This window comes from Erigeron canadensis, chromosome 3 (assembly GCF_010389155.1).
Source record: "Erigeron canadensis isolate Cc75 chromosome 3, C_canadensis_v1, whole genome shotgun sequence".
Taxonomy (NCBI): Eukaryota; Viridiplantae; Streptophyta; class Magnoliopsida; order Asterales; family Asteraceae; genus Erigeron; species Erigeron canadensis.
In genome coordinates this window covers 41,953,484-41,977,120 of record NC_057763.1, presented here as the reverse complement: position 1 = coordinate 41,977,120, position 23,637 = coordinate 41,953,484, and the positions used below count along the sequence as shown (strand labels likewise).

Sequence of the window (23,637 nt, the reverse complement as noted above, 5' to 3'; positions counted from 1 at the left end):
AAATATAGATTATGATATTCTGTCAATTGTTTTAAAACTATATAGAAAGATCAACATTAATTAAATTAGATCGAATCAAAGATCGATTTATTTTTGTGGGTTTAATTTTTTTGTAAGAGTAATTTCAGTAGTTAGGAATAGAATGTGTAAAATATATAAAGTAAATGTGGAGGGTATTATGGGAATGAAAAAGTTGCTTAAATTTAATTTCAATACCTTTGATAAAGGTTTATAGATATTTAATTTGAAGGATTTATCATTTTGTTAAGATAAATGCATCTATTTTTACTCGTAGTGTTTTAAATAAGATAAATGCATCTATTTATAAGAAGAATCTTCTATCTTAAGAAATTATTCTATATTAAATCCTTACCAACTGCAGTTATAATTTACGGTGGTAACTTTCGTTTTCAACATATAGTAAACTCCAATTTATCTTGGTGACGACCGGATACAAGATAGAAGATTCTTCTTCCGTTTTTTCGTTTGTAATATTCGCATAAAAGATGAACTTCATACAACGTGGTGATAAATAATAAACTATATAATTAAGTAGACGTGCTTACCATCAAGTTTTCAGTTTGTTAAAAACAAACACAAATGATATAAATATGCCAAAAAATTTAGTTATGCTCTAGTAATGGAATTTTAGTTTAATAATAAAAAAAAAGAACTCGTATGAATGATAAACTTATAATTAGATATCAATATAAGATGATCGGATACTATCTTTATTAATGATATATGATTATATGTGTTATACGTTTCATCATTGAGTAATTTTTAAATAAAATTGTTTTTTAAAACCGTCATTAAATTATAAAGAAGCTTTGTGGTTCTGAGAATCTTAGCACAAAGAGAAAGTGAAAGAGCATGTTTCATGTTTGAATAACTTGTTAGATGGACATTAACGGATTTATGTACATTTTGATCATTTTTTGGTCCAACTTTATAACAAATGACTATATCCGACAATCTCAAAGAATATTTTCTCATGAGATCAAGCCATATTCAGATTAGATAACGTATATCCGTGTAAAAGGAAACTCATTGTTTGCGAATAACTCGAGAAAAAAACCCGTCCCTTTACATGTTTTATCGAGAGAAACCACAAATGTTTTGGGCCTCCCCTCCATGTATGGCGTCAATTGAAGAATTACTCCCAAAGATGTAGAGAATTCTGACCCTGATATTGGCCCTATAACAACCCTTTTTCGGCAACTCTTGTTTGTAGTTCAAACTTAAAAAATTCACTTGTAAAGTTCAAACTATTTGGTTAATAGGTCATTTCAGAGCTGACATTTTAAAGACAACAAAAGGGCCGTATTTTGTTTTTTTTTCTAAACAGCTAAGATTTTATTAATATGCTTCGTCGGCAAGGCGCCTAAGCAATAAAAAGAAAGATACAATCATAAAAGAAAGGAAGGACTCATCGCCCATACAAAAGGGCCGGTTATGTTTATGGACCATCTTATATGTTGTTATGCAATCATTTGCCATACATATGTTTCTCTATCAAATACTACTATCAATTAGACGTGTCCAAAATAACTAGTTTTGGGAGAATCGGTTTCGAATAACGAAAACCGACAAAAAAAAAATCGGTGGAAAAAACGCCGATTTGGTTTTCAGTTCCTAGAATCGTTTTTTAATCAGTTGGATATCGCTTTGGTTTCGGTTTTGGGGAAAAAAAACCCAGAAAAAAACTCAGTCAACCTTTGACCAAAATTGGTTTCAAAGCGGTTCGGGTTTGGTCAAACGGGTTTTGATTGCGTTGACCCAAACCAAATTCCGTTCAAAACTGGTTTTTGGGCATGACTAGTTGACTACTTTGAAGATTTTAATTTTTTTTTTTTTAAATGGCGAAGATTTTAATTACTACCTCTAACAATAAAGTGAAATTAAAGGATAGTAAAAAAAAGAGGCAGATGTTCACGAACGACATTAGTTTCCAAAATAAGTAGCTCAAAACAACATACATGCTGGTTGGATCATATCCAAAAAGACATTATCTCTAATACTCGATTGTATGAAGATAGAAATTATCCAAATTAAGGAAGTAGATCTAAATACGCTTATAATCGTTAGCATTTAGTTTCCTACCGTAAGAAGAAAGTTTCCGCCATGTCATTTTGCAGAAATTCACTAACTTCTTCCATATCGTCTCCTCGTGATCTGTTTTCAATGTAACGACTCCCCTCCCTTCTGCTCTGATGAATGTCTGTAGACGAAACGATACAAAAACAAAAAAACGTAAACAAATCGTCAACATGTATGCTTTCAATGAAAAAGAGTTGTTCATATATATGTGTCTAAATTAAACCGTCTGTCTTTTGATTACATATCATCGACAAGTGATTAAAAAGATGACGAGACCAATTAGCTAGTACTTTGAATGAAGTATTGTATGTAGTAATAGAATTACATTTGGAATAAACTTAAGCCCAATTCTGATCTCTCCTTTGTAAGTTTCATCATCAAGGACCACGTTGTATGGTTTTGGTGTCAATTCTATGAGTCCTTTCTCATTTCCTTCCATGAGTATGTCTTCAAGATACACCCTATATATAAAAAAAAAGAAGATGAAATTATTAACTCAAATCAACTTTTAGTAGCTTATTAATATTTGTTACAATTCAATTATACCAAAATTTAGTTTGTACATGGGTATACAGGAGTGCCACAATGTGGTTTTTCAAAGTCACTATTAAGACTGTACACCATGTATGTTGATTCATCTTTTGAGAAATCGGGAGGGTGAAATGCTTTATATAGTACTATAAATTATAGATATATATATAAATTATTGATAAAATTAGATACAAACTAGACTATTTAAGTAAGAAATGGTGATGGTATTATGTATTTTTTTTAGAACGGCATGTTATTTGGTTAGTGGTTCGAATCCTAATAGTGGCATCCAAGCGACACTATTAACTAGGTTTTCTTGTATCAAGTCTAGCTTGTTTATTCAGATATGATGACATTATTATGTCAATTTTTGGCTCAAAAGTAAATTTGATAACATGAAAAGCGATTAGGATCGTATGGTATATTTGATAACCAAATTAAAGATTAAATAACATGATGCATAAATAATACGAGTCAAAGAGTCGATGAATTAGTACCAAGCTTCGCCAACAAATCCGGTGTCATTTGCAAATAACTCTTTATCCATGATTCTTAACCTCAGATGTGTCAACTTGTGGCATTCAGACATTGACAATTCAAATATGAACTTCTCATTCCAAGTTACTTTGTGATTTTGATGCTCCCCCTTCGCTGATTTGCTTTTCTGATGTTGAATTCCACATTCTATGATCACATAGTACTTTGGTTTACCTGCCAAAAATATAATGTGTTATACTAAGTCATTACATAAACTTAATTTCAACAACAATGACACACCAATTCCGTGGCTAATGTTGTACACACATAAAATGCATAAATAATAAGCATACCAATGAGATTGGTGCGTCTAATGCCTTTTGCACCCTCAAGAAAAACTTCTAAAATTCCACCTTTCATAATGACAAGATTATGTGAAAAATATATATGTATAGCTTTGATCAAAATGGGATGGAAATTTTGATCATAGTATGCTTTTTAAAAGACGATATGGAAAATTCATAAATGATGTAGTAAGGATGAATGACTTGTAACTTGTTTGTTATTAATGGCAACAAGTAACGGTTCTTGAAAACAATATAGTTGAAACTTATGGGGTAATTCAATCTTATGACACCAAAGTTAGTAGATTACTAAATTATACTTCACTAGCTAGTTTGATACGAGAGAAAAACTTATTTAAATGAATAATAATCACCGTTTCCTTACTTATTTTCGCATAAAATAAAATGAACAAATTAAGTAAACACTACGTACTTGACTTTGGTGCGCGTAGGACGAGGAAACCCCTTGTATGGGTTGTTGGAATATGATCACGTAAAATGAACGTATGTCCGAAAAGTATTTAAGCTTACGGGGTCACACCTCAACGTAAATGTTAATATAAATTAATTAATATATTAAATGTAATTTATTGATTAATTTGATCACGAAAATCTAACGGGGGTTTGTTAAAAGAGTTAAAAGTTAACGGTACTTAATTAACGGACTTAACGGATAAGAGTTGGAATTAGGAAACTCCTCTAGATGGTTTCAAAGGGGGCCGGTCGACTAGGGTATCAAAAATCCTCCAAGACTTGGTCATTAAGTTTTCTAAACCTATAAATATAAACCTATGTTATTTGGTTTTTCACACAATTAAATCCATAGGGTTTTCTCTCCTTTTTCTCCTCTCTCTCTCTCGGCCGAATATCAAACCCAAGAGGGTTTTGATTTTCGGTTTTCCATAGCTAGAAAAAGGGTTTTCAGGTTAGCTAGGTTTTCGGGTTTAAGCAAAGGGTTGTTCGTGATCAAGTACTAGCATACAAACGTTCCACCGTTGAGTGTGCAATCGTAGAGAGGTTAAGTTAAACCTTAGTTTGCCTTCAATCTCTCCATATTAAGGTACAAATTCTATTCCTTGGTTAATTATTTAAACTACATAAATCTTGTCTTTCGTTGCGTGCTTTGTGATTTGTTGTGATAATTAGTTATAAAACCCAACATGGGTTACATAATTTATCATGAACAAATTAAGCAATAGAAAGTTATACACACTAGGATATGGACATCTTTATTTAGTTACTTATCTTTCCATAAAATGAACAAATTCTTAAATTTAAACTCTGTATTAGTATTTGAAATCAGGAATAGAGAGTTGCATAACCCAATACCAACCTACTATACTCACTGTAATTGATTCACATTTAGCATCAAGCAGATTATCTTATGAAAAGTGTACACAAACCAACAAAGTGACACACCCTCACTAAATACTTGTAAATGTAACTAACTATGACTAAATGTCTATGTCATGTAAAGATCTTATAAAAAGTCAATGCAATTAAACCTACAAAATTTGTCTAAGTAATGTAAGCTACCGGGTAATCAAGTCAAAATGTTTACATGCCACTGTTGACTCACTTATTCAACCAAAGATATGTGTTGACTTAGTGTTGACTTATCTTCATCTTCACCATACTTAGAAAACCACAATTACCAGTTTCTTAAATTTAATTTCAATTTCTAAGATCAATAACAAATTTCAAAAGTCAATAAACATATGTTTAACTCTCTTATTATACATCCGGAAAACTTTGAAGATTAATATTGATAGAGTCTATCAATTTTTATGTGTTTAGATGACATGTAGAATTTTGATCTTTGTATCTATATATCTCAAAGAAATCCAATTCCATATATACATGCAAAAAAAAATCAAAGAAAAACAAATTCTTATCTATATTTCCATATCTATGTTTCTGCATATTTTTATAAACACAGATTTTTGTTTACACATCCATATGTTCATCTCTATATGAATCTCAACTCTTTATTTAACACATTCAAAAAATCAATTAGAAAAGTTGAAGATACCATCCATACATACAACTAACAAAATCAATTAGATAATCATACATACACCCAAATATAATTTATGGGTGGTGTCTAAAGGTTGAACAAGAACAGAGATGAAGAAGGGCACTTATGTTTGGTTAAATAAATGAGACAATAGTGTCACATAAGCATTTCAACCTGGTAACCCGTTAGCTTATATCATTTAGACAAATTTTGTAAGTTTCTTACATTGCATAAAACTTTTACAAAATCTTTACATTACATAGACATTTAGTCATAGAGTTGCATTCATAGGTAATAATTTCAATACTAAACTCTAAATAAGCCCATCTTGAAGCCTAAAACCCCAAACTAGAACCAAGTTGTCAAGCTTTTGTAGCTGGGCTACTTAAGCCCAAGTAGAGACTGCCTTTTCCTGGCCCAACCCTTACCACTGATTATGGATTTCGATCCCTTACGACTTAAGAGTTACGATTTACAAAAGTATATTTAACCGGATGTATACCATACAATTCTTTTGAATTGGGCCCGTGTTATATTACCCTAATTTAAACCTCATCCATATCACCTAGTGATGGAAAATGACTAATCAACATAATTCGTATACCTAAAAATTAACCTAAAACCTTAAGAATTTGAAATGTGGATTCCACTAATTCTCTTTTCTAATCTTGCTTCCTGATTTTTCCACATGTCATCATCCTATAATTAGGTTGATTTATCATTACCTCCTAGAGATATAAAAAGTCAGCTAAACCTATGGAATTTAAATATCTGTGACCATACTTAATAATTAACTATTACTAGCATAGTATCCGCGCGTTACAACGAATATCATGGTACATGCTTGTGTGTGAACGGTGTGTGTGAGATCATGTAAGGGAGCCGGGGTGAAAAAGAGAGTTTTGATGGCGCGTTTACTTGTTTTTCATGGGAAGGGTAATTTAGACATTTTCCCATTTAACTTTTAACATGGGGGACTATTTCTTTTATTATATAAGTATAAAAGCATAGATATAGATATTGTTTCAAATTCTGCTATACGAGTATATTCTGAAGATAAAAAAGAAAGAAAGTATATTCTGAAGATAGAAAAATATATTGCCAGTAAATGATACCAATGGATGGAGCATTTTCATGTATATGGTGTTAATTTATCTATTGTTTGCAGTTGTTTCCCCTGCAATTATATTAGATAGTCAAAATAGCAATGGATTAATTGGGCGTGTTTCATGACTTCCACCAGGTGCAATATTTAAGCTTGATAAATATAATTAGTGGCCAAAGATTATTTTTCTAATTATGAATCATTTTAGGCTTGAAAAGTATTATTAAAACCATTTTAAAGATTTAGCTAGTGGAAGAGAAAGTCTTACAAGAGACTCGGGTTCGAAAGTTACAGATAAATAGTTACACCTAATTAGGAAATTTAGGTAAAAATCCGGAAATACTCAAGTAAATACCCGTTAGACAGTTTCATTCGGTTACTCGTAATATGTGTACTTGAGAAACATCATATGAACAATGAACTCGAAAGAAGTTCCGAGTCAAAAGTTGTTCGACAAGCAAAATCAGAATTTGATATTAAAATGGGCTGATTGTTTGATGGGAAAGGGCCGAATGAAAAAATCATGCATGTTAATTTAACTTTTTGAATGAATATTAACATATAAAACTTGTGTTGGTTAGAGAAGGCCGACCTTCTAGCCCTCTTACTAGCTATGCCACGGTCGACAAGTCGACGTTTGTAAAAGAAAAATGTTTAGCCACCGTATTATATGAGTTAATCAACAAAGTTAGATCAAGTGATTGACACTTTTATCTTAAGAAACAACGGTTAAGGGTTCGGTCATTACTCAAGACCGGAGGTCTCCTCTACTTTAGATACGTAAAACCTGAAAGCATTCTTTCTACCTTATCTACCTTATGTATGTTAACTAGACTCAACCTCCCCAATACACCGTGGTAAATGATATTGAAACTTGAAACTCGTGAAAGACGTAGGTGTGTTTATGGGTTATGATCACAAATTTTCTATGGTTAACATGAGCTTATATGGTTTCTTAGTTGTAAACGAATCGCAATTAAATCCGATTGCAATTGATGTATATTATATTCCCATAAACATGGACGGTTGATATGCATGCTGTGCGTGTGGTGTATTGTTGGCTGTCTATATATTTTTAAAACTTGCTTGGCTATTTGCATTTAATTTTCTATATAAATTATACTGATCTCAACACAAAAAAACCAATAATTTGTCTTTGTCACCATGGGCAGATAAATTAAAAATAGTAGCCGTTGTTTAGTAAACCTCCACTTTTCATAACTTATTTCATATTGGTCTATCATAATTTTATTTGCACAAAATAGATCCCTAAGCACAATGTCCAAAATAGACAATCTTGCAATCTCATATAATAATAATAATAATAATAATAATAATAACATTTTGTAACATTCTCCCCTCAGTGATAGAAATTTGGTATTGTATGTTGACTATCACATTTTTAGATGTATAATTTATACAAATCTATACATATGTAAGCTAATATAAACTCTATTTTTTTTACACGTGTATAAATGTGTGAAAAATATTACTTTTTTCGTCCCATTAGAAGTCTCACATTTTGAATATTCAAGTCTTTGTTTTTTAGCTTTATTTTTAAATGTATATTTTTTGTTATATAATATTTGATGAAAATTATTCCCATTGAAAATATATTCAAAACTTAATCAATTCATGTAACTTACATTAAATGTTATAAAACACTAACAATAAAGATAGTGAAAATTTATAACATGATAATTTTAGTGGGATAGAGAGTATAATTAATTATCTAGATTTCATCACATATGTACGTGTAAAGATTTCGTACATGTCAATTACTTATAGGTATGAAGAGTTTAATAAATTTGGTTAGGCTTTTTATAAGTTGTACGTACAACATGCAGTACAAATATTTAATCCACAATTATGGTAGATGTATCAATATATGTGTGGTACAAATACCACAACCTTTTGTCATATGTGCTTTAGGGTAGAGGGAACACGCATGCTATAACTAGAGTTATATATGGGTTCATCATTACAAGGTAAAGTATCTCTTGATTTCAAATATCGATTTACCGGTTAAAAAAGAAAAACTCACGGTGTTTTAGTAAACCTAAACTGAAAAAACCACCTGTTTACATAAGGCTGGACGGAGCGCCCTGGGAGGATACCGGTACCCATCTGGTACCGGATTGAACACCGCGCCAACCCCCCGGTACCGATAGGGTGGGGAGCGAATTGGTGACCATGATGCCGGTTTTGCTGTCGCTCCATTCGACCGTTACAATCATTAATTGCTTTCTCTTCCCTCCATTTTCTTGTTCTTCTTCCTTATTTTCTTCTCATTCTTTTTGTGGCTTCCTGTTTCTTTCTTTTTGTTGCTACCACCATTTTTTCCGACAAGTATTAAATTTTTCCAATGAATGTGAAAGAAGAGTATTAAATTTTTCCGATGAATGTGAAAGAAGAAATAATAAGAGAATATAGATAGCAGGATAAACGTGTGGCTGCTTTTATTCTCAAGATAGATAGATTTTTATATAATAAAAGTATATTATTTATTTATTTATTATTATTGTTGCCACTATCAGATTTCCATCACTTATTATTATTATTATTATTATTATTATTATTATTATTATTATTATTATTATTATTATTTTAGTTAGATTATATTAATTTTTATTTGAGAAAATAGAAAATAAATCAATAGAAAGGGTGGGGAGGGCTGACGAGACGTTCCTAGCATTAAGGAGCTAACAGGGAGAAGGAGAAAAACCGGGGAAGGGTGGCGAGGCGCTCCCCCCACCCTAAAGTTGCTCATTCTTGAAAGTTAAATGAACTATGATTAATCTTTATGAAAATGAGACTACAATTACTTAAATTCAACCATTTAGCCAACTAACTAAAGTAGGATCACTATATATTTAACGAACCCTATACCTATAACCTACAACCTAATCAAACATTTTTTATATATTCACATTTGTTTATTTACTAAAAATGGTCTCATCAGATTCTTCTTCTTTTGAAACAACACTAAGCCTCCCAAGTCTAGATCTTTCAAAGCCATTACAAGCTTCTTCTTTGTCTTCTCTTTCTGAAGCTTGTCATCAATGGGGTTTCTTCAATATTGTCAATCATGGAATCTCAAAGGACCTTTTTGAAACTATCCATTCCTTTTCTAATCAACTCTTTGATCTCCCTAGTGAAACAAAGCTTAAACTTGGGCCTTTTTCATCCATCAAAACTTACACTCCTCCTTTCATTGCTTCTCCTTACTTTGAAAGTTTTAGAGTTTCCGGCCCGAATTTTCATTCATCTGCTAAAGACTCTGTCCATGTTATATTCGACGAAAAGCATCATGAACTTAGGTAAGGATCCATTTTGGTTTACTAATTAACCCGTAAGTAATGCTTCAATTCTTATATCATTAAAATTGCATAATATGATTTGATGTATAGACTATAGTTAATTAATAACGTGTTTGAAGTGCTAAAATATTTTTGGATTAAAGGACTAATTAGTAATTAGGCCCGTATTCGAGATACTAGTCAACCAAAAAATTGTATTTTCTAGTCCCATAGTGGGACTATTAATAACTCTATTAGTTTAATTTACTAAACGGTATTACTATATTTTTGACTACTTTTCTAGTGAAATATTGGAAGAATATGGGGAGAAAATGACCGAATTGTCAAAGAAGATAATGAAGATCGTGTTAATGATCTTAGGCGATGGATTTGACACAAAATTTTACGATTCTGATTTCAAGAATTGTCATGGTTATTTAAGAATAAATAGATATTCACCACCAACAAACTTTGAGGAGAAAGAAAGTACCATGACCGAAGGACTAGGTATGCATACTGATATGAGTTGCATAACAATTGTATATCAAGACGAAATAGGAGGATTACAAGTTAGATCGAAATTAGAAGAAGATCAAGGAAGTAGGTGGATGGACATTGTTCCAGTTGAGGGAACGTTGGTTGTAAATATTGGCGACTTGTTGCAAGCTTGGAGCAACGACAAGCTCATATCGTCTCAACATAGAGTTGTGTTGAAGAAGCCGGTTAACCGGCTTTCTATTGCGTTCTTTTGGTGTTTTGAAGATGAGAAGGTGATTGTGTCTCCTAAAGAAGTTGTGGGCAATGACAATGCAAGAGTTTATGAGCCATTTCTTTGCTTGGATTACTTGAAATTTAGAGAAAGTAATGAAGAAGGGAAGTTTGAAAAAGTTGGTCATACAGTCAAAGATTTCGTTGCACATAGCACCAAACTTGTCTCCAAAAGTTCTCATCATAAGGCAATGGAGTGATGGACCCAAATCTATGATATCAAATTCTATAAACTCTTGGTATGCATCTACAAGCTATGATTTCAAATATATAACGTAAATATATATAGTTGGTTAATTTCTAGAGTGTACATATATGTTTCATATTGTTGTATATATGTATAGTGAATTTGTAATTAGCTTATATGTGATCAATAAGTTCCATTTCCTTTTAGTATTGTATTGAATAATGATATAAGTTAAAGAAAAAAGATTGCATTGATCATTATATATAGTATCTAATTTCAACTCCCCTTAATGTTTGGTGTCATGGAAAGTAATGCTTTGTTTTGGTGCTTACCTTTCATGGCAAACATATCTAATACAAAAGTAAAGTGCATGCTTTACCTGTAGATTGTGGAAATCTCTTTCATTAGCCTATCATGATTACCATTAATTGATAAATCCTTAAAAATTTGACATGTGGATTCCACTAATTCTTTTACCTAATCTTACCCGTTGATTTTATATATTATCATCTTACTATTAGACATATCTTTAGGCACACCAAATAAGTTGATTTATCATTATCCTAGTCATGTTAGAGTAATCTTGACCGTTAGATACTTAGATGAAAATCAAAGGCCAAGATGTAAAGATGATTTTTGAGTTTTGGCCTTGATTATCATTCAATGGTCAAGATTTTTCTAACTTAACTTAAGTTAGATAATTAAGTTGCGGGAATCCCTAACATATTCAAATATGAAACTAATTCGTTATTTTAATTCAAAATATATAAGATAATATTAATACCTACCGTACGTATATATATATATATATATTATTGAAATATTTTGTTTTAGGGAAAATGATAGTTGGTGCTATGGAAAGAACCTAAGCTTGGATGCTGTTAGTACAAAACGAATGAGATAAACACAACTTGCCTTGTATCTTGTTATTTGAAATCCAGTAAAAAAGAAAGAAAGAAAAAAAAACAAAAACAAATCAGATATCGTGAACTTGTGTACATGACATAAACACAACTTGCCTTGTTGTAAAGTCGTGTTAATGATTATTAGAATTCATTGATTAGTGTATTAAGAATCCAAACATACTATACTATACTGTAATAAAAAACTCAAATTGTTTAAGCTATAGAAAATTAATGCGTGTTCCATAATAGGAATGGTCCCATTGGAAACGCGAAAATTATTGAAGTGTGATGTACTCATATAGTCACATATATGATGATTGATCAGTTTTGAATTCTTATACACTTATACGTGTTATTCTACAAAATTTAAAAATTTGTCATATTATATGGAGTAAATTACCCTTTTCGTCCCTAAAGTTGATACGTTTTTCACTTTTCGTCCTTTAAGTGAAAAAATTACAATTTTGATCTTAAAGTTGACAGATATTTTCAATTATCGTCTCTCACCAAACGTCGTTAAGTTTCAGCCGTTAAGTCGGACACGTGCAACACACGTGAGGGACTGAAACTGCAAAAAATGACAAGTTTAAGGACGAAAACTGAAATTTACTTTTCTGTTGTCATCATTTTCATCTTCTCCGGCTGACTTTCGTCAAAAAATTCGCCAGAAAACTTAAAATGCCGATATCTCACTCGTTTTTTCGAACTAGACCACGAAACCACCACCAAACTTCTCAAAATTAATTTCCGCACAAATCCTAACAAAAAAAAAATCTAAAAATGCCGATATTTCATGAAATTTAAATGAAAAGTATCGTAAATTACAATTGTAACCAAGACCCAGTTGACCAAAAAGATCAACAAACTAGCATGGAACTTGTACGAACTGACAACTTTGAGTGCGAATAACTTATAACCGAAACGAGATTCAATGAATCGGTTGTCACACCCAAATTCTTTGTACCTCAATCTACTAATGTAACTATTGTAACAACTTAATAACCTTAACGATTGACCAGTAAACTATATCGAAAACCTTACGATAAAACTAACATCTAACTAAATCGCCAAAAATTTACGATGCTTTTCATTTACATTTCATGAAATATCGGCATTTTAAGATTTTTTGGTTAGGATCCGTGCGGAAATTAATTTTGAGAAGTTTGGTGGTGGTTTCGTAGTCTAATTCGAAGAAACGAGTGAGATATCGGCATTTTAAGTTTTTGGGCGAATTTTCCGACGAAAGTCAGCCGGAGAAGATGAAGATGATGACAACAGAAAAGTAAATTTCAGTTTTCGTCTCTGAACTTGTCACTTTTTGCAGTTTCAGTCCCTCACGTGTGTTGCACGTGTTAGACTTAACGGCTGAAACTTAACGACGCTTGGCGAGGGACGATGATTGAAAAAATTTGCCAACTTTAAGGTCAAAATTGTAATTTTTCCACTTAAGGGACGAAAAGTAAAAAACGTGTCAACTTTAAGAACGAAAAATATAATTTACTCTATTATATGTATGCTAATGATCCATTGATCCTTTCACATATACGAGCATGGTACCCGCACGTTGCGACGGATACAATCAACACCGCAAAAAATACTCCTATGTACACTCACCAGGGCATGACATTTAACATACGGGAGATTGGTTTGACCCTACGACAAAGATTCATAATACACTCATCACAATCAACCAAAATGTGCTAGCAAGCTTGTAAGCAAACTTTATAGATGCGGAACTTAAAGACTTTATCTATATGCATAATGTTACATATTCATTTCACTCAAGTTACAATTTGAACGTCCTTCAAACTTATTGAGACATGTTCAGACATAACACAAGTTGTTATTTCACTATACCATCTCAGCTAATATAACTTGGGTGTCTACATATTGAAGTGAACGAAAATGGCAACATAATTATAATAGTTAAAGGATTGATTACAAATGATAACTTGCGAAGAATTAAGCATCAACATTTACACTGAATTCCAATCCGACCCACCATTCCTGCCATCACTCCATCCTCTTTTCTTCCCATGGATGCAATATATCTATCAAGAATCAGAGACCAAAACCAGGTCAAAGCATAAACAATAACAGTCTCGATCATTGAATCGGTCAAACATAAAAGAAAACTGGGGAAAATAATGATAATAATAAGGATTCTTATAATAGCAATAATGATAATAATACTAATAATAATAATCCATCTTTCAATAGTCACTAATGCAACAATCACTAATAAGAAAGGGGATAAAAATCCCTACGTAATCATGGTTCAAAAAAAGGTATTTTTTATACTTAATATGAATCATCCTTGTTTCAATCTTATTTATCAAAGTTATTAATATGAAATATGTACCTTCATGTCGTTCTTTCATGAAGTAGTCTTCAGTAGCAAAAAAAATATCCACCTGTTAAAGCTAAAAGAATGAGACGAAAGATTTCAATATTCTAAAAAAATAAATCATATGATTGCATCAAAACTTTTGTTTCAATGGATAGAAGAAATTATTAATAAGTAATAACATAAGAAAAATATGAATAGGATGAGAAAGGGAGAGTTCTCATATCTGAGATGTGAGAGAGCAATGTGTATACCTATTTGAATTTCAAATTTCATATGGAGGTCGATATGTGAGAATGTGAGATGAATGGATGGAGTATACGTATACCTAGAGATATGTTTACACGAATCCATACGTAAAGGGAGTGTCCATCTAGGGAGATGAAAAGTAAGGGTCTTATTTTAAGTCCATGTGCATTATAATGCTTGTACCTATGCTTTATTTGGTTGTAGCATCTTAAAAGTAGCAAAATACCTTAAATTCTCTAAAAAGATAAGGTCATAAGTAGTGAAAATGTAAGGGTAAACACGTAAAATTGTATGTCGCAAAATGTAAACATTTCAACACCTCCCTATAATTTTTAATAGAGAGTATAGATTTAATTTGCTTACTAAACATACATACTAAAACCAATGTTTTCAAGCCGGCCTCAGACCGGACTTTTTAAGAATTCCGGTTAGATTGACCCCGATTTGATAGCAGAATATGAACCGGACAGAACCGTATAGACCGGCCGGTTAGAACTGAACCGGACCGGCAAACAAACCATTTGAACCGGGTCAAAATCAGTCAAAGTTGCTTCTTTTTTTTTTCTATCAAAAACTGGACAAAACTATAAGAGGCCTAACGGCGTCGGAGAACGGAAGTTGTAGGGATGTTGTGTAACACCCCGAGCTAGGGCTCGAAATATTACGGAAATCATATAGCACAAGGAGGGATTATCGTAGGCAACTAAATGACATTAATGAATTCGGTGAATCCACAACAAGTCAAATATTCAAACAATGCACAAGGAGCAAATGACCATCAAAGTTTACAAAAGAGAATTCTAGAGATGGCTATCGATCCTAAGCATTAATCCAAAAGTGGGCGACTGAATCCTTGATCCATAAAGTCCATGCCCGAATCCAAAAGCTACACTTGATCATGCATCACATCCTTGAACCACCTGATTACCTGAAAAGTGTTCTACAAGTCAACACGAGGTTGGTGAGTTCGTAGTGGTGGCCCAAGATGAACCACCGACCATAACCACATATCATAAAAACAAGAACAATCATCACATACAAGTAGTCTTACACGTCATCCAACCAATGCATCACTATATAACAAACGTATAAGAACAATCAATGCCATGATGTGAATGATATGCATGCCAAACCAAAATACATATAATATGTATGGCCATCATGCCATTTATGCAACGATACTCACAGGTCATCACCATGACCAATGTGGCATCTCAAAAACGTCGGCAAATATACGTCTATAAACCCGGATGACCAACACCAGTGTATACGTCTATACCTGGATAAACATATTTGTCTCAACAGACAACCAAATCATCTCAAAGCAACCAACACAATGCAAGCCCAACAATCCATCAATCCAACATCCAATAACCAACAATATGATCAAACTATACATACATACATACACTTGAGAGGGCTTGCTTTCAAAGAATCCTCGATGTTTGTATACAAGGTGTACCAGCGGCTAACCCTCCACATCTCAAACCTTTTGAAAGCGAAGTCGACTTCCATGTATGTACATCTAATCTAAATATAACCTTTCTCAATACCAACATACACAAAACAATTCAATTCATCCATCAATCATCATTCAATCAACAAACAACTAATTCAAACAAATAAACACACAATGTACACTTTTCAGCCCGAATCTCAATAGAGTAGGGAGATACGAACTCACCTTGATTGGCAAAAGAGGCTAATATCGAATTAAGATGAGATTATAAGTGATTACAGTGCTCCACGCGTCCACAACCTAGTAATGTATACAAGACATGCATTATTCACCAAAGACGATTCTCTAACTAGGTTTTAGCTTTGGTTTATGGCTTTGAAAGACTTTCGGGACCCAACATGGTCGTTAGGGAGGTCAAGTAATAGTTTGTAACCAAAATGAAGTCGCCCCAAGGTCGCCTCATTCTCAAACATAAGTTATATGTTTATTTAGTTTATGTTAATGTCTTGAATTAGGTTCCAAAGAGGACACCCAACTTTAAACAACTCGTTTGTCATGTGTAGGGCACCAATAAGGTCATAAGAGTACATTCCGGAAAGGTCGGGACGATCCTAGGATGGTAGAACTAAAGCTAGGAAAAAGTTAAGTGATTGAAGCCCCCAACTGCGCCGCAACTTATCGCTGAGCCGCAGCTGAAAAACAGACTCATGAAACTGCGGGGCAGCTTGACTAGCTGCGCAGCAGCTCACCCAGTTCAGCACCAGCAACACCATTTCGACCTAAACACACCAAAACTAACCCATAACTCATTTTTGACACCCAAAATCATTTTGTGATGCATCAAAACTCAATATGAAGCATAATTAAGCATGTTTACACATGAATAACCCAAACCCACTTCAAAATCTTTCTTCAAAACAACAAACTCAAGCTCAAATTCGGTTTAACCCATTACTAACCCTAGACAAACCCTAATTCGACTTTTGGCCCGATTTGTGACCCGAAAATGTTTTGGCACAACTAGAGATACATTTACTAACATGAAGTGAAGGTCATAGAGTAGAATTTACTTACCAAAAGCTTCACAAATCCTCAAACCCGAATTTTGACTCAAATGAGGTGATTTCTTGCACTTTGGAACCCAAGTTTTTGATAAGTTAAAATGGTGATAAGATTTATTATTCTTGCATTAACTAAGCTTGAATTTTCATGAACTATGAATTAAATTAGAGAGAGAGTGAAAGGAGAGTGTGTTCTTGAGAGTAAAGAAGAGAGAGATAAGAAGAATAAGGGAAGGAAAGGATAAGGTAGGTGGGGGTTGGGTTGACTAAGGTGGGTCATTGGTCAAGACTTTGATCCATGGGTTGACCCGTCAACATAACCAATTAGTTCAAAACCCACGACATAACATCTAGCACACCGTCAACCGGCTCATTGAGTATACAATTAGTCATTTAACCACAAGATGGATTTAAAGATATCATTAACTACTATAATTCATAACATTACACTTAAAGTCAACGAGTCAAAATTCATGGATGTTACATGTTGTCAGAGATCCTCATGTCATCGGCTGAAAAGCTTAACAACGTCGGAGAACTTTTTGTGATTGTGGATCTGTCGGGACTTGTTGCAGGTGGTGGATCTGGCTGGACTTGTTGTCGACGGTGGACCTGAACGGTGTATTATAGTAGAAACGAAGTCATTAAGGTTTTTTGATGATAGATGACCGGAACTTTTTTGCTGTCTGTGTAGATCATATATCATCAGAAATTTATAATGTCTGAGGTATTGTTGTATGAAATGGGAATTATAGTGATGGAGGTGAAGTCTTGGAAAAGATATAGATAATTTATTAGACTATTGAACAAAAGATAAGATGCCAATCTATCTGATTGAGAAATAAAGAGTTAAAAAAATAAAAAAATACTAATATATGAAGTGCTAGCTGTCACTAAGATCAAAGCAATTTATCTTTGACATCAATTTTTGCAATTTTTTAAAACTTAGCAAACTTTTAAAATATATTATAATATATATATATATATATATATATGTATGTAAAAGTGAATATAAGGTTGTCTCATACGCAAGCTAAAGTATGTAACCCCTCATAGAACAATATTTTAATATTTGTTGTATAATTATTAAAACACATGGCCCCCATGATATTTATGGTTTAAAAAAATGGTATGTGAGGGGTTCCATACGAGACAACCTTATACTCCCTTCCCCTATATATATATATATATATATATGAAAATGATAAATTCATCTAATTAAAATCTTTTTAACTATATGTAACACCCAACATTTAAGAATAAGGATTTCCAAAAACTTTTGCCTAACGGCGTCAAAGAAAGCGGAATTAAACTTTAAAAGTCCAAACCAGCAAAACCTGTTTGGTTTATTCGTTAAATGGTGTTACTAGCCATATCATCAAAATAAGTCTAAATGGAAATCCATCGGTTCCCAACATTAAACAACCGAGCACATCATCAATACAAGTCATTATTATCTAAACAATAAGCAAATGTCTAAAGAGAGCAGCCACTATGGGTAAACTATAACCAGCTTCAAGATCATCTATCCATGCCTCACATCTTCTCACATCTACCTGCTCACTATTGTTGGACCTGAGGGCACAACACATTTTAAAAGAGCAAGTGTTAGCTAACGAGTTAGCTAAGTAAGATAACACATAAGTTATGAAACGTTTGTCCGTTTAAGACACAAATCCTCAAACATATCATCACATTTACATATCATATCATCAACATCATTTATATTAGGATGGGTCATCCTAAATGTGCCTAGTCATCTTTTGCATCATCACATATCACATTTGAGCATCTTTATAATTGTGACAAAAGTCACGCGTCTCATATAACATATGCATCTCGTTAAGTGTGACATAAGTCGCACCCGACTAGATGAACCACCATTCAGTAGTGCATCAATGTCGTTAAGGAATGGCAAGCCAATCCAGGAGTAATCCGTATGTTCAATGACAATGGGGCTGGTAAGACCTCCCGTATTACTCTTCACGTTGTACCATGTTGTAAGGAGCCACCCAAGCAACCACATCAACGCACTTAACCGGGCTAGGTCAAGTACGGGTTAAGCTTAACACTTTCACATCAAATTTACGAGCTCGATTTCACATCACATATAGTTTAGGTGTTTACACAACCTAAACAATCATCACATATACATCTTTTACGTTTGGGCCCTTAAACGTGCACGTGTCATGGCAACTTAATATGTCTAGTGAATTAGATGAACAAGCCATGTAATCATGCACATTTCACATATCATCATCATACATCACATTTCATAGCATTTCATTTCATATCATCACATAGCATACATTGTTACATCACGTACATCATCATATATTATTGTGTATCATATATCATTACAACATTGCATAACATTTATCATCTTAGATCGTACATCATTTCATATCATATCATCTATTAAGCATACATAACATCTCATAGCAATATGTATCATTGGGGTAGCATTTCAGGCTTTTGTATACATCTACATAGCTCATATCACCTCCCGTATAATCCCGAATACCCATAAGCAAACAAGATACCATTTGGGATGTTATTATATGAAAACTATGTTTATTTTGAACCCTCAGCGTGTCAAAGTAGTGTATCTTACCTCGTAGAAGCACACAACAAATGATAACGTAAGTTACCGAGCTTTGCAAGTATTCCCGACTACTTATAATCATTAAACGACATAATGAGCTAATAAATACCCACTCACTTATGGTCATGACTCACGTCTAAATACCTATAAACATGACTCATGACAATGCTTGATGCATCGGACATTCGATTAATACTTTAAAGCTTACATAACTCGACGAAACTCGGGATACACTCACTAAATTAACCTTTCTGGAAACTTGACATCACAATCATCTTTCAAAAACATTTCCATTAGAAAGTAGACTCTCTCACGATTCCGTTGATATCTTATTTGTCAAAAACGGAGTTACGGTTCAAAAGTTATGGCCATTTGAAAATTCTGTCGCTATTGCGTCACAACTACCAAGTTGCGTCGCAACTAAAGGTCACTGTTTTCTAGTTGCGCCGCAGCTTAGTAGCTGCGCCGCAGCTAGTCCCGGTTCTGCACAAAACTCATTGTTTAACCTCCAAAACTTAACCAAACACACCCCAAACGACCCCAAACCTTATGAATGACTTTTGTACCTCAAAATTCATCATTTTAAGGCCATAATGATGCAATGAAATCATTGATTAACTCCTAATTGATTTGCATCACAATAACAAACGTTTTAGGTTACCGAATCGATCAAAACACACGTTTATGACTCCAATCAACCCTCTAAAGACCTAGATCAGATATGGAACAAATCAAGGGATTGAAAGGACACGAAATCAATGTAATAATACCCCAAATACCTATAGATTACAAGAAGGATGCAAACTATGGATCAAAACCTCTTCAAATCATCAAGAAACGAGCAAAACGCGTGAGGATTGATCAAGGAATTGGAGGGGCGGCTAGGGCTTGCAAAAGAGAGGCTAGGAACTGAGATGAGAATGTGATTAGGGCTTAATGAACCCTTAATCAGCTGGAGCATCTTTCCTAATCTCACACTTAGGTCCTTCCACTATTAAACATCACATTTAAGGCTTAAACGACTTAGCGGGAATAATTACCGACACCTTTAACACATCTTAATCATCTTTGACACCTTAAACACATTAACATATACGTCATTAAGGCATTGAAGCCTTCTATATATGACACATTAATTACATATAAGCATTAAATCTCCTAGAGACTTAACGGACACGTTGTGTTGACTTAACGACTCAAATCAACTGTTGATTAAAAAGTTTGGGATGTTACACTATAAGATAGTAACATTTGATATTAGATCATGACATTTGATAGTTACAAAGGAAAAAACCCAAATGGATTACAATTGTCATATTTTAAGATTTTTAAAAGTATCGATAGGCTATTTATTTTAGAGGATATATATATATATATATCCGGTCTAACTGCGGTCCAACCGATTCGACCGGTCAGACCAGTAAGATATTAAGAAACCGGTTCATTGTCCGGTCCGGTTTTAAAAACATTGACTAAAACTATTAAATAAATTGGAACATAATCAACTGATATATACTGTAGTCGATTAATTATTATTGAGTCTATCGAGAGATCTAATATGATGCCACAAAAGAGCGTCGTCAATATAATCCATGGACGGGGTATATTTTTTCCGTTTCATTTTAAATATTATTGTTTGACTTTTTTATATGGGTTTTTCTAATATATGCCTTAAGGGCACATGTAACATGTATTAAATATATAGTATATTCTTATTGGAACTAACACTTTACATTAACTCAATTAATCTTTTCACTTTTACCACAATTACCCTTTAGTTATTCCCTCCTATTTGCCAACATATTTTGCTGCCACATCTTTTAATCTATTAATTATGCCACAATTTTTTAAATCTGTTAGTTTGCCCATTTTATTTTCACATTTTTAATACACTTAATAATAATGTGCCGCCATTAACATTAGGATTCAATATAAAACAAACACTTGCTGCTATCTTTACATAGCGAATTCAATGTCCGGTTATGACAAAACAAAGGGACGATCTGAGAAAAAGCGATTGAAAGTCGGAATAAAATTAGCGAGGCAAGTAAAACGTTACGGATTGTGTAAATCTCTAGTCACAACTTCAGCAAATGTCCAAAATGATGCTAATTATGCTCATCAAGTTGCCAAAAAAGGAAGTATAGATACACACAAACCAGTATATAGCAACCCCATCTTTCATTATAATTTTTGAATTGTAACATATATATATCAACAGATTAGAGTGAAAGTATTAATTGTTTCTTTTGCTTTTTAATGTTACACTTTCTTACAGTAGTAAGCTTCACTGTTTCGTTATCAAAAAGAAAAACTCCACCTTCTGCTTTTTATTGTAAACTAGGAATAGAAATTGGAAAAATAAGTTGAACGACACATTCGTATGGCTTAAATGTAGTTGTCATAAATAGAGAATTTAAATGGCCTTTGAAAAATACAGTATATAATTGTTTTATGGATAAAGAGAAAGATTAGGAAGGAATAATTTAAGGGTAATTGTGGTAAAAGTGAAAAGACTAATTGAGTTAATGGAAAGTGCTAATTCCAATAATAATATACTACCTATTTAATACATGTTACATGTGCCCTTATGGCATATATTAGACCCTTTTTATATTTATTTTTTCCGTAAATATTTATATTTGTATTACGAGTATATGATAGCTTATGTAAATTATACCAATATGACATACATTTAAAGCTCAAATCATTTATATAACACAAACAAAAATATATTAACAAAGATATAACACAGTTGGCCCAATAGTTTTATAGGGCTAAGGGATCGTTTTAGGTCCTCAAATATCTAAGGCCACAATTTTTTGTATGTATAGTAGTACTAGTGTTTGGGCTTTGAATTAAGTATTATTATACAACAATTGCATTGTAATAACACCTTTATTGGTTTTGCATCAATCTCTACATTTTTATAACACTTGTGGTTCAACAACATAAGTGGAGCTAGTATTTATTTTTTATTTTTTTGTTTACTTCGAATAGTATGCTAATGAATTAAGACCCAAAAATGATCTTGCTTAAGGCCCTTAAAATGCTTAAGCCGATATTGGCATCATCAAAACTTATGTCTCCTTTGTTAACATCTACTTAAATATGTATGTCCGGCATGATACCTTTCTTATTTGCTCCAAATCTCCAATGAATTGCTAGGAAGACTTGTTACTCTTAATGGTTACTCTCGACCCTCTTTCTTGCTTTTATGCATGTGGTTATGTTTATTATGTATTTATGTTATTTAATATGTTCAAATGAGTTCTTACATGTTATGTTTGTTGGATATTTGTTACGGTTTACTAGATTGTTGTATTTGTAAACTATTTTTTAATGTAGTCATGTGATACATAAACGATAAGTATGATTACTTATTTTTTACACCTTCATATTCTTGGTATTTATAAGGTATGATTATTTATTTCTCTGTTTCACTAGGGGGTGTTTGTTTCACTGGAATCCTTTGGAATTCAAAAGGATTAAAATCTAAATTCTATTCCTTCACTTGTTTGGTTGAGAAATGAATGGAATTGGAATTTAAAAAATTCCATCGAATTCCTTGAAACATGGAATTTATAATTCCTTTACTTACATGATGGAATCTTCAAACATTCAAAGGAATTCATTATTGTTTACCAAAATACCCTTTTACAACTAAATACCAAAATAAAAAAGTCTTCTCTTTTTGGAATCTCACATTTGATGTCCGATAGAATATTAACTACCGCCACCATTGCTACTTATTCCAGCGACTGTTGCTGGTGCATATTCCGACTGCCACTGTCGTTGTTGCTTCCCGTTGAATCTGATTTGTATGTGTGTTTGTATGCTGGAACAAATGATGTAGCGTGTTTCCTTTTTTTGATCTAAGAATTAATTTATGGGAAAATGATTTATGATGTTAACATCATCTTTGTTGGATGATGTTGCTCTCACAAATTCACTTAAATCATTTTCTACACATGTCAAAAAGTCCTCCATGATTTTAATGGTTTGTGAGAGCAACATCATCCAACCAAAATAATGTTAACATCATTCAAGTTATCCCTTAATTTATGTTTCATTAGGAATCTTTTATTGTTTACTTGCAAAGATATTTTAGGGTAAGTTACTATGAATGTGTGTTTTTGGTGAGTGCATAAGAAAAGGGACGATGGCATGTTTCTGGGTGAAT

The 23,637-nt window shown here is 32.8% G+C and overlaps 2 protein-coding genes and 1 long non-coding RNA gene across 3 annotated transcripts; 1 reads left to right on the top strand and 2 right to left on the bottom strand.

Annotated features, from left to right (window-relative positions):
- Positions 1 to 1,987: 1,987 nt before the first annotated feature.
- On the bottom strand, positions 1,988 to 3,528 carry LOC122592157 (elicitor-responsive protein 3). Its single transcript, XM_043764362.1, has 4 exons — positions 3,462 to 3,528; positions 3,129 to 3,342; positions 2,426 to 2,561; positions 1,988 to 2,221 (listed from the first exon to the last, which is right to left on the bottom strand). Exons 1-4 carry the CDS (start codon positions 3,526 to 3,528, stop codon positions 2,066 to 2,068), a joined length of 573 nt encoding a protein of 190 aa, XP_043620297.1. The 3' UTR covers positions 1,988 to 2,065.
- Positions 3,529 to 9,523: 5,995 nt separating this feature from the next.
- LOC122592156 (gibberellin 20-oxidase-like protein) lies at positions 9,524 to 10,841 on the top strand. Its single transcript, XM_043764361.1, has 2 exons — positions 9,524 to 9,894; positions 10,178 to 10,841. The coding sequence occupies exons 1-2, from the start codon at positions 9,524 to 9,526 to the stop codon at positions 10,839 to 10,841; spliced, it is 1,035 nt and encodes a 344-aa protein (XP_043620296.1).
- A 2,697-nt stretch (positions 10,842 to 13,538) lies between these two features.
- Positions 13,539 to 14,389, bottom strand: LOC122590611. Its single transcript, XR_006322551.1, has 3 exons — positions 14,335 to 14,389; positions 14,096 to 14,147; positions 13,539 to 13,784 (listed from the first exon to the last, which is right to left on the bottom strand). It is a non-coding gene; the product is annotated as an uncharacterized LOC122590611 (long non-coding RNA).
- Between the last annotated feature and the right edge of the window lie 9,248 nt (positions 14,390 to 23,637).

Excerpts from the sequence above, each read along its gene's own strand:
- LOC122592157 (XM_043764362.1), bottom strand. The coding sequence starts at position 3,528 with ATGAAAGGTGGAATTTTAGAAGTTTTTCTTGAGGGTGCAAAAGGCATT. Across the intron at positions 2,562-3,128 it reads GGATTTGTTGGCGAAGCTTG|GGTGTATCTTGAAGACATAC; the intron begins GTACTAATTCAT and ends TTTTATATATAG. Across the intron at positions 2,222-2,425 it reads GGCTTAAGTTTATTCCAAAT|ACATTCATCAGAGCAGAAGG; the intron begins GTAATTCTATTA and ends TTTCGTCTACAG.
- LOC122592156 (XM_043764361.1), top strand. The coding sequence starts at position 9,524 with ATGGTCTCATCAGATTCTTCTTCTTTTGAAACAACACTAAGCCTCCCA. Across the intron at positions 9,895-10,177 it reads GAAAAGCATCATGAACTTAG|TGAAATATTGGAAGAATATG; the intron begins GTAAGGATCCAT and ends CTACTTTTCTAG.